The sequence below is a fragment of the Equus caballus genome, chromosome 7 (genome assembly GCF_041296265.1).
Source record: "Equus caballus isolate H_3958 breed thoroughbred chromosome 7, TB-T2T, whole genome shotgun sequence".
In the NCBI taxonomy this organism is placed as follows: Eukaryota; Metazoa; Chordata; class Mammalia; order Perissodactyla; family Equidae; genus Equus; species Equus caballus.
The window spans coordinates 53,543,245-53,555,288 of NC_091690.1; the positions used below are offsets into that span (position 1 = coordinate 53,543,245).

At 36.6% G+C, this 12,044-nt stretch overlaps 1 protein-coding gene across 1 annotated transcript; it reads left to right on the forward strand.

Moving 5' to 3' along the window:
* Window positions 1-1,156: 1,156 nt before the first annotated feature.
* OR7E226 (olfactory receptor family 7 subfamily E member 226) lies at window positions 1,157-8,776 on the forward strand. The gene is made up of 2 exons (XM_014741525.2): window positions 1,157-1,185; window positions 7,834-8,776. Exons 1-2 carry the CDS (start codon window positions 1,157-1,159, stop codon window positions 8,774-8,776), a joined length of 972 nt encoding a protein of 323 aa, XP_014597011.2.
* The last annotated feature ends 3,268 nt before the right edge of the window (window positions 8,777-12,044 follow it).

Sequence of the window (12,044 nt, forward strand, 5' to 3'; positions counted from 1 at the left end):
CTCTATCTTTTTGGCACAGAGGAGGAATTGAAAGCAAAAAAGCTCTCAGTTAAATATTGAATAGACCCTTCCATTCATTGAATGACCTTCTATTCATAGAAATAATGAGTGGGCAATGTGGCTTCCACACATTTGACCATTCATCCCTTTTCAGGAATGTCCCATAGGACTGGAGACAAGATAAGATAGTGTTTGTTTGTGTCTATGTCATAGACTTTCTGAGGGACCTATTTTTTTTCCCATTTGATGGTATCTACAGCATTCAGTCATCTAAAACCATTGCAGAGGTTTTCACAAATCTGAAAAAAAGAGGCAGAAATGAAGCAGAAAGTAAATCAGGTGTAGGGCTGAGACACACTTTAGGGTTTCAGGTCATTTTATGCTCCAGTGTGCAGAGACAGGAAAGGCTCTGAACTCTCTGCCATATAATCCATAAAATGTCATTAAATTTTTGGATTGTATTTCGTTAATAAACACGCTATTCCAATATGATTGAAATTTTTGTTAAAAAATTAATCAAATATTTATTCAGTTCCAGACTTCCCTTAGGAGTCACACATGTTCCAGAGATGGGTGTTAGAGTCTCCATTTCTAAGAAGGAGTAGAAACACAGAGAGGTTGAGAGATTTACACACACTTCACACGTGGGCAGTGAAAGATTTGATACCGACCTTGATATCAGTTTCCCCACATTAAACCCAGCATATATGGGGTTAAAACCAAAACACTCATTCCCTGCTTACTTTCTGGCTTCCTGGCTCCAGAATCCACTATCCTCCATGGAGACAGACACTGTCAAGGACAAGCACCTGGACTATCTCCTCCCGCAAAGAGATATGGGCTGGTGGGAAAGCTGCTGACCAGCAAGGTCATGAGCTCCCTCCTCTCTGCAAGTAGTCTCAAGGTCAAAGACAGGCTGGTGGGAAAGCTCTGACCAGCAAAGCCATATGCTCCCCCTCCCCTACCTAAAACCCCAAATAAAAGCCCTTCCTTTTAGCTTTTCGGGGAGTTTGGTGTTTCAGCGTTAGCTGCCCTCTCTCCTTGCTCAGTGCTGTGCAAAAATGAAATTCCTACTTTCTTCCACCACACCGGGTGTCAGAGATTGGCTTGCTGCACAATGGGTGAGCGAACTCACTTCAGGTTTGGTAACAGATTCATGACTCAAACATTGATCTCCTTGTCCATGCACCCCTTCTCTATCACCTCCACTGTAGCTAAGGCATAGTTCTTTTCAAACCTACTTTGGTCCCACGGGAGCAAATGGAGATAGAGAAAGTGATTCATCCTCTTTCGGTTCAGTGAGTCCATCTGTGAAATATGGTAATGAACTACTGCTGTATAGAGGCAATAATGGCATTAATGTAGTGGATTATAGGGTTTTCTATGAATAATCATGCACTTTCCAATCAGTTTTGAAATCTAAGGGTGAAAATATTTTCTGTACAAAATGAATATTTAATGTGGATCTATCATGGAATCATTATCACAAGTCAGACTTCAAGAATATTTTCAAATGTATACCTTAACAACTAGAGGATGCAGTTGATAGAAAGTCGTTTCAGTAATGAGACAAAAAATATAGGCAATTATTTATTATTAAAATTGAACATGCACCTATTATTTACAAATTTTCACTTGTGTGATATAGAGAGGTACAAGAATTTTCATAGAATTGCTCTAAGAAGAAAGTGATATAAATAATAATATGATATAAAGTATAGAATTTAAAATAAATATTTATTTAATATATCAATATAGTATATTAAATTGTAAATATTACATTATAAATATATATTAAATTTTTAAAATTTATATTAAAGTATGTAAGTATAAACTTATAAATTGAATAAAACGATGTCTTCCCTCACGTAATGTGTGCATCAGTAAAACGTTTGAAGTAGTTGTATGTACTTCACAAAGAGACTTAAACACCATGTTGTCATAAACAAGTACATTTCAGCAGCAACATGTGTAGTCCACTGTTTGGGTAACCTTTTAAGAAAACTGATTATGGATACATAAATCAATATTGACATTAAGGAAACATTGACAAGATAATTACCCATCAAATTCATGACACTGGTTGCCTTTGGAGGACAGGTATGCAGAGGAACATGATTGAGCCAAGATACCAAGAAACGTCAAATATTATCAGTCACGTTTCAAATCTCTATAAAATATGAGACCTGAAGCAAGTATTATTAAATGTTTATATCTTAATATTTGTGGTAGGTACTGATGATAGCAATGATAGGTAATATTAATGGAGCATTTCTAAATGTTGAGCAATATTCTAACGCAGTGTTCTTCAGCCCAAGCTGCACATTAAAATGACCAAGAACCTCACATGTAGAGAATTTGAGTTAACTGGTTCTAGGCTAAGGCCAGTGTATCTGTATATTTTAAAATAACCACAAGTAAGTATATCAATCAACTGGAATTGAGAACCACTGCTCTAAGCAATTTAAATGATTTCTTCCTTACAATATTCCCATATGGTAGGTTCAACTATTATCCCAATTTTACAGATGAGGAAACTATCTAGGAACATTTATATATATATATATATTTTTTATTTTTCATTTGTTCTCAATTAAATCGTTGTGTGATCTGCCAAAATAATAAACCTGAATTACTTTCAGCTAGCTGAATTTATAGAATTGCAATCCCTGTATCACGAAAAATTAACATCAAAATCTACTAACTTGACCTAAGAAAGCTGGGCCTTAAACCTGACCATGGGACTTCCCCTAGTGCTAAACTCCTCAACTGTAAAAAAGAGGGCTTATGATCAGAAAGACAAGACCAACAAGTATTTGAAAAGGTACTCAACTTCACTAACCATCAGGGAAATGAGAATCAAAATCACAATGTGATATTGCCTCACACTTGTTAGAATGGCTATGATCAAAAAACAAAAGACAATAAATGTTGGTGATTATGTGGAGAGAAGGGAATCCTGGCACACTGCTGGTCAGAGTGAATACTGGTATAGCTATAATGGAAAACAATATGGAGGTTCCTCAAAAAGTTAAAAACTACTGCTAATTAAAATGGAATTATCATATGATCCAGCAATCCCACCTCTGGGAATATGTCCAAAGGAAATGAAATTAGTCTCTAGAAGAGATATCTGCACACCTGTGTTCATTGCAGTATTATTCACATTAGCACAGATATGCAAGATATCTCTGCAAAGATAGTAAAGTGTGTCTGTTCCAAGATAAATTGATAAAGAAAATGTGATACAGACACAAACACATATGCACTGGAATATTATTCAGCATAAAAAAAGAAACCCTACCATTCGTGACTACATGGATGGACCTGAAGGAAATTATGCTTATGAAAATACTTCAGAGATAGCACGACAAATTCTGTATGATCTCACTTATATGTGGAATCTAAGAAAATCAAAGTCATCCAACCAGGGATTAAAACTGTGCCTGTCAGCCAATCACAAGTAAGGAAATAGAAACGGTAATCAAAAACCTCCCCAAAAGAAGAGTCCAGGACCAGATGGCTTCTCTGGAGAATTCTACCAAACATTCAAAGAAGACTTAACACCTATTCTCCTCAAACTGTTCCAGAAAATTGAGAAAGATGGAGAACTCCCTAACACATTCTATGAAGCCAACATCACCCTGATCCCCAAACCTGACAAGGACAACACAAAGAAGGAGAACTACAGGCCGATATCACTGATGAACATAGATGCAAAAATCCTCAACAAAATTTTGGCAAACCGAATACAGCAATACATCAAAAAGATTATACACCATGATCAAGTGGGATTTATACCAGGGACACAGGGATGGTTCAACATCCGCAAGTCAATCAACGTGATACACTACATCAACAAAATGAAAAACAAAAACCACATGATCATCTCAATAGATGCAGAGAAAGCATTCGACAAGATCCAACACCCATTTATGATAAAAACCCTCAGTAAAATGGGTATAGAAGGAAAGTACCTCAACATAATAAAGGCCATATATGATAGACCCACAGCCAACATCATACTCAATGGACAAAAACTGAAAGCCATCCCTCTGAGGACAGGAACAAGACAAGGGTGCCCACTTTCACCACTCCTATTCAACATAGTACTGGAGGTGCTGGCCAGAGCAATTCGGCAGGAAAAAGAAATAAAAGGAATCCAAATAGGTAACGAAGAAGTAAAACTCTCGCTGTTTGCAGACGACATGATCTTATATATAGAAAACCCCAAAGAATCCATAGAAAAACTATTAGAAATAATCAACAATTACAGCAAAGTAGCAGGGTATAAAATTAACGTGCATAAATCAGTAGCATTTCTATACACTAACAATGAACTAACAGAAAAAGAACTCAAGAACTCAATCCCATTCACAATCGCAACGAAAAGAATAAAATACCTTGGGATAAACTTAACCAAGGAAGTGAAGGATCTATACAATGAAAACTACAAGACTTTCTTGAAAGAAATTGACGATGACATAAAGAGATGGAAAGACATTCCTTGCACATGGATTGGAAGAATAAACATAGTTAAAATGTCCATACTACCTAAAGCAATCTACAGATTCAGTGCTATCCCAATCAGAATCCCAAGAACATTCTTCACAGAAATTGAACAAACAATCCTAAAATTCATATGGGGCAACAAAAGACCCCAAATTGCTAAAGCAATCCTGAGCAAAAACAAAGCCGGCGGAATCACAATCCCCGATTTCAAAACATACTACAAAGCTACAGTGATCAAAACAGCATGGTACTGGTACAAAAACAGGTGCACAGATCAATGGAACAGAATTGAAAGCCCAGAGATAAAACCACACATCTATGGACAGCTAATCTTCGACAAAGGAGCAGAGGGCCTACAATGGAGAAAAGAAAGTCTCTTCAACAAATGGTGCTGGGAAAACTGGACAGCCACATGCAAAAGATTGAAAATTGACCATTCTTTTTCACCACACACCAAAATTAACTCAAAATGGATCAAAGACCTTAAGATTAGGCCTGAGACAATAAGTCTTTTGGAAGAGAATATAGGCAGTACACTCTTTGACATCAGTTTCAAAAGAATCTTTTAGGACACTGTAACTCCTCAGTTGAGGGAAACAATAGAAAGAATAAACAAATGGGACTTCATCAGACTAAAGAGCTTCTTCAAGGCAAGGGAAAACAGGATTGAAACAAAAAAACAGCTCACTAATTGGGAAAAAATATTTACAAGCCACTTATCTGACAAAGGGTTAATCTCCATAATATACAAAGAACTCACACTGATTAGCAACAAAAAACCAAACAACCCAATCAAAAAATGGGCAGAGGACATGAACAGACATTTCTCAAAAGAAGATATGAATATGGCCAATAGACACATGAAAAGATGTTCATCATCACTAATCATCAGGGAAATGCAAATCAAAACTACTCTAAGATATCACCTTACACCCGTTAGATTGGCAAAAACATCCAAAACCAAGAGTGACAAATGTTGGAGAGGATGTGGAGAAAAAGGAACCCTCATACGCTGTTGGTGGGAATGCAAACTGGTACAGCCACTATGGAAAACAGTATGGAGATTTCTCAAAAAGTTAAAAATAGAAGTACCCTATGACCCAGCCATCCCATTACTAGGTATCTATCCTAAGAACCTGATATCAGAAATCTCAAGAGTCCGTTGCACCCCTATGTTCATCGCAGCATTATTTACAATAGCCAAGACGTGGAACCAGCCTACATGCCCAGAAACTGATGATTGGATAAAGAAGATGTGGTATATATACACAATGGAATACTACTCGGCCATAAAAAAAGACAAAATTGGCCCATTCACAACAACGTGGATGGACCTCGAGGGTATTATGTTAAGCGAAATAAGCCAGACAGAGAAAGACGAACTCTATATGACTCCACTCATAGGTGGAAGTTAGTATATTGATAAGGAGATCTGATCGGTGGTTACCAGGGAAAAAGGGGGGTGGGGGGAGGGCACAGAGGGGGAAGTGGTGTACCCACAACCTGACTAACAAAAATGTACAACTGAAATCTCATAAGGTTGTAATCTATCATAACATTAATAAAAAAAAAAAAACAAAAAAAAAAACTGTGCCTGTCAGGGCCTGAGGGGTGGGAGAAATTGGGAGATGTTGGTCAATGGGTACAAACTTCCAGTTAGAAGATGAATAAGTTCTGGAGATCTAATGCACAGCATGGTGACTACAGTTAATTATAGTGTATCTAATAGTTGAAATCCACTAAGAGAGTAGATCTCAAGTGTTCTCACCACACATCAAGAAAAAGGCAAGTATGTGAGGTGATGGATGTGTTAATTAATTTGGTTGTGGTAATCATTTAATATCTATATTAAATCATCACATTGTACACCTTAAAAAAACCTGCATGTTGTATAACCTAAATGTATACAATTTTTGTCAATCATACCTCCATTAAGCTGGAAAAAAAAGGAAAAAAAACAATGAAGCAGTATTATCAGGCCACTACAGAATGGAGTCCAGAAAAAACAAAGAGTGATTTCACACACCAAACCTTTTACTGAGATTGTATGGAGCTGACACAAATAAATCTGTATAAAATTTTTTAAAAAATTTGGTTTCTTAAATTTCATTATTGCTTAATCATTGACAGATGCTCTGTACACTACCACCATCTTCATAGTCATAAATGCTTATGATTATGTGCACTTAGATAAACTATATTTACAAATATTTGAAGTACACCAAAGCCAAAGATAGGAATTATATAAGAAATGACTTTCAAAAGCCAGTGTCATATTTAAGTAATCACTTATTTCCGTGAAGGAGGGGAGACAGAAAACTAAGAATGATAAAACTCATGAAGATAACTATCATATAAAAGTGTTTTCTCTTTAAAAACATTCAACTTTAATTTAGAATCCAGATTACGGGGTCTGGCCTTTTATAGAGTGTTTTTATAAATATTCGAAACGAAGAATATCTAGCATTGTATTTGAATAAGATAAGGTATATTTAACTACTTCTTAATTTCTTTACATTCAAATGATTTTTTTTTTCTCAAAAGGGGAAGGGTATTTCTTATTCTATATTTTTCTCAAAGAAGTAGGCTGTATTTTACTGTTGTGAACTTAAAAAAGCAAATTCAACTGTTATTTTACCCTCAAAATGAGTTTATTCAAGAATAGCCAAAAATAGTGCAACCCAGGATGTACATGATATGGTGAACCATAGGCAAATCTGGGGGGAAAAAAAGTGTGAGCTGCTTTTATAGAGTAAAAGGGGGAGTAGGGAGGGGCAGATGTAAATGAAAGCCTATTAGGGGAAAATAACGATCTAGCATGACAACAGCTCCTCATTGGCTGAGCTGTGACATTTCTCCTTGGTTGGTTTGTTGCCAGGTGGGGAGAGAAATCTTTAGTAGTAAAGCAGTTTCTCTTCCTGTCCAAGATGCAAGCTCAACTCTCTTCCTGTTTGATTTAATTGCCCATGTGTGTAGACCGTGAGAGCTCCCCTTATAGGCCTTCCTACTTCAATTTACATCAGGTTTCTTTTATTAATTTCCACCCTGTGATCATGAGTTTATTATCTCTAATGTTCTTGCTCCTCTAGTTCTCTTCAGTTGAGTTTCTCTAAAGTAAGTGTGTATAGAAAGAGATGAATAACTCAGAAATCAATGAAGAAACTGTTCTAAAAAAGCTGAATTTGAGGCAGTAAGGAATATCGCTTCAAGTACTGGGATGTTTGACCTTACAAGTGAATTGCTTGAATCCAAAATAGGGACACAGTGCTGGGTGTCCATTTACTGTTTTCTTTATTCCATCACTCTTTTCTTTTTCAAAAGGTGTCCAAGCTACATAGAACCACAGAATCTAACAAGTGTTTCAGAATTCTTCCTCATGGGCCTCTCAGATGATCCAGAACTGCAGCCTTTGCTCTTTGGGATGTTCCTGTCCATATACCTGGTCACCATCTTGGGGAACCTGCTCATCGTTCTGACCATCAGCTCTGACTCCCACCTCCACACCCCCCTGTACCTCTTCCTCTCCAATCTGTCTTTGGTTGACATTGGTTTCATCTCCACTACTGTCCCCAAGATGATTGTGAACATCCAAACTCACAGCAGAGTCATCTCCTACGTGGGCTGCCTGACACAGATGTCCTTTTTTATCCTTTTTGGATGTATGGATGGTATACTTCTGACTGCAATGGCCTATGACCGGTTTGTGGCCGTCTGTCACCCTCTGCACTACTCAGTCATTATGAGCCCACGTCTCTGTGGCTTCTTAGTTTTGGCATCTTTTTTAATTAGCCTTTTGGACTCCCAGATGCACAATTTGATTGTATTACTACTTACCTGCTTCGAGAATGTGGAAATTTCTAATTTCTTCTGTGACCCTTCTCAACTCTTCAACCTTGCCTCTTCTGACACCTTCACCAATAACATAGTCATGTCTTTTGTTGGTGCCATTTTTTGTTTTCTCCCTTTCTCAGGGATCCTTTTCTCTTACTATAAAATTATATCCTCTATTCTGGGAGTTCCATCAATAGCTGGGAAATATAAAGCTTTCTCCACCTGTGGCTCTCACCTTTCAGTTCTTTGCTTATTTTATGGAACACGCCTTGGGGTTTACTTTGGATCTTCATTGTCACCTTCTCCCTGGAAGGATGTGGTGACCTCAATCATGTATACCATAATCACTCCCATGCTGAATCCCTTCATTTACAGCCTGAGGAACAGGGACATCAAGAGTACCCTGTGGAGACTCTACGGCAGACTAATCTAATCTCAGTATGTATGCAATCCTTTCTGGAGTGTGGGTTGGAAAAATCAGCAAAACCAAACATGTAGACCAGCCAATACTTGTTCCTTGGTCATATTATTTTTTTCAGTATCATGGTTTTCATTCCTCTCCATGTTTCATATATGAATGTTACTTCCTTTGATTTGCCCTTCATTGGACTAGGGAACTGTTCTGTGATCCTTTGTACATAATGAATGCATGAGATATTTTCCTCAGTGACCCTGGTATCAGATGAAATGCACACGTCTCTTGTCGCATACTTAAATTTTACATCCTTTTCCATGTTTCCTGTGCATTTTTCCATACAAATTTTGAATCCGTGAAATCTGTTTATTCAGGAGATGTCTGGGGATGCAATTCATTGGTCCTCAAACATGGATTTTATAGGAATCCCCTGGGGAGTTTTATAAATATTGATGACTGGGTCTCATCACCAGAAATTCTGATTTAATTGGTCTAGTATGCATCTAGGTATGAAGATTTTTAAAAGCATCCAAGATGGTTCAGTTGTGAGTTCCTAAAGAGGTGAAGCTCAAAGGGGCAAGTTATAAGAGAGCTTATTCTAACTCCAGTAATCTGATTTTCATCAAATACACTATACTTCCACACTGTAAGATTTCACTTGTGCTCATTATTAAGGTATTATTTCTCTATTTCAAACTCACCCTTCTATATTATCTTATGGTGCTAAGGTAGGTGTCTTAAAATCACTGCTCTATTTTCCATCTGGCTTTCCTGTTACATACGTTTAATAATGGCCTGTTAATTTCAACACACTATAAAGTTAATTACACGTCTAATACCCATAAGCCCTTGGTATTTATTGGCTTCCATCTGGCACCACATTGTTCTCTTTTTGCCTTTGTCCTGCAGTATCTATTTAACCAACTTCCTATACTCAATTAAATTCATTGAAATAATTAGCTTGGTTTTATTTTTCATGACTGACTCATGAATGATAAATCATAGTATGGGGTAAGAGGTATATTATGAATTGCATGCAATTAGAACATTGAAAATGTGCTCATAATATAAAAGTGGTTTAAAATATATATCTTTGTTAAGAGTGTACAACTGAGGTTGAAGTACTAGTATGACATTGCTAGTTGATGTGTGGCTCTATTGGTATCTGAAGATTATTAAACCACAAATTTCATCATAAATGAATTGAACTTTATCTTCTTTTACTTTACTCCATGCAGCAAAGGTCCATATTGTCAGCAAACATGAACTCTTTCCTTTCTCTAGTAGCAGCCTGGTTAGGGTTTCACCTTGTTACCATACTTCCCTCACTTCTTTCATGATAATTCAGTCTTTGGGGTCCATTTGTGTTCTTCAAAATGAGTAACCCTCTTTCCTTAGAGATGTCACCCATAGTTTTTGGGTAGTAATCTTGGTCCTCTGAAAACCTGTCCAAGAACTAGTTGAATTTACTCTGCCTTTTACCTCTAAGGTAAATCACCTACCAACTACATTGATAAGCAACTTTGATGTTGGAGAAAGGAATGAACTTGATAGATGATTAAGCCATAGTAGTGTGTGGGAAGATATCACCCAATACAATTACTACATTTCTATATTTGCGTATCCACTTCTGCAAGCCTATATGATAATCAAAGGACCTTGAAAAGTGGGAACTTATCTTGCCTTTTGATGTCAAATTGTAGACTTCCCCCAGTGTAGCACATTGTGTTTTCTCTAGATTTAGATCTATAAGAGTGTTAATGGTCTGATAACACTAAACATGGTGTGACAATACTTAAATAGAATATGAAACACAGATAATAGAAAGAATGTGAGATACGAAGTCACTCCACTACCCAGATACTGGCTCAAAAATTTGAAACCTTTGGCAACTCATTGTTCCTTTCTGAGCTTCAAAATCCTCAGCAGGAAATTAAAGTGCAATAGTGTTTATCTTTCAAAGTTGTGCAACAATTATATACAATTGTGTCATGGACCAGTCAAATAGTAGTTTCCCATCAAACAGCAAATCCTATTATAACATTAAAGAAGTTAATTTAAATAAGCATTCCAGTAATTCATAAGTAACCTGATGTTACAAACTGTGTGACTTTGAGTATGATACATAACATTTCTGTTCAAATGCCTTATCTGTAGAGTCATGAAAACAAGAGCACTTAACTGAGCTTGGTTAAGAAGATGCAATCAAATGGACTGAATAGAACACTATTTAGTATATAGTAGTGGGTCAATAAGGGCAAACTGTCCTAATCAATAATTAACAGGCCAGTGGACAGTTTAAGCATATGGGCTTTGTAGGCTGAAATTAGATTTACAACATCAGCTCCTCTAATTTATTAGCTGAGTACATTGGAATATATTTTTTTAACTCTCATGGCCTCTAATGCTTCATTTTTAATGCTATTTAGCTGAGAGTACTCTAGGATTAAACAGATAATAAACACATGGTAAGAACTAAATAAATATGATTATCGTTTTCATCATCATCTACCCTAAGGTTGATGTGTTACTTTTTTCAATTTTACTGAGATATGATTGACATATAACATTGTGTAATTTTAAGACGTGCAATGTATTGATCTGATGCACTTAAACATTGAGAACTGATTACCAACATAGAGTTAGCTAACTTGTCCATCATGTCACATAACAACCATTTCTTTTTCATGGTGACAACATTTAAGATCTACTCTCTTAGCAACTTTCAAGTATATAATACAGTGTTGTTAACTACAATCACCATGCTGTACAATAGATCCCAAGAACTGATTCATCTTATAACTGGAAGATTGTACCCTTGACTAACATCTCCCCATTTCCCCACCACAATTGTCTAGTAGCCGTCATTCTACTCTCTGTTTCTGTGAGTCTGTTTTTTTTAGATTACACATATAAGAGATATGCAGTATTTACCTTTCCCTGTCTGACTTATTTCACTTAGCTTAATGCCCTCAAATTCCACTGATGTAATCACAAATGGCAGGATTTGCTTCTTTCTCGTGGCTGAGTAATATTCCATTGTATATATACACAGCACATCTTCTTTATCCATTTATATGTTTACAGACACTTGGATTGTTTCATATCTTGGTATTGTGAATAAAGCTGCAATGAACATGGGAATGCAGATATCTCTTTAGAGTCCTCATTTCATCTCCTTTGGATATATGCACAGTAGTAGGGTTGCTGGATCATATGGTAGTTCTATTTTTAATTTTTCAGGCACCCACATACTTTTTTCCATAGTGGCTGCACCAATTTACAT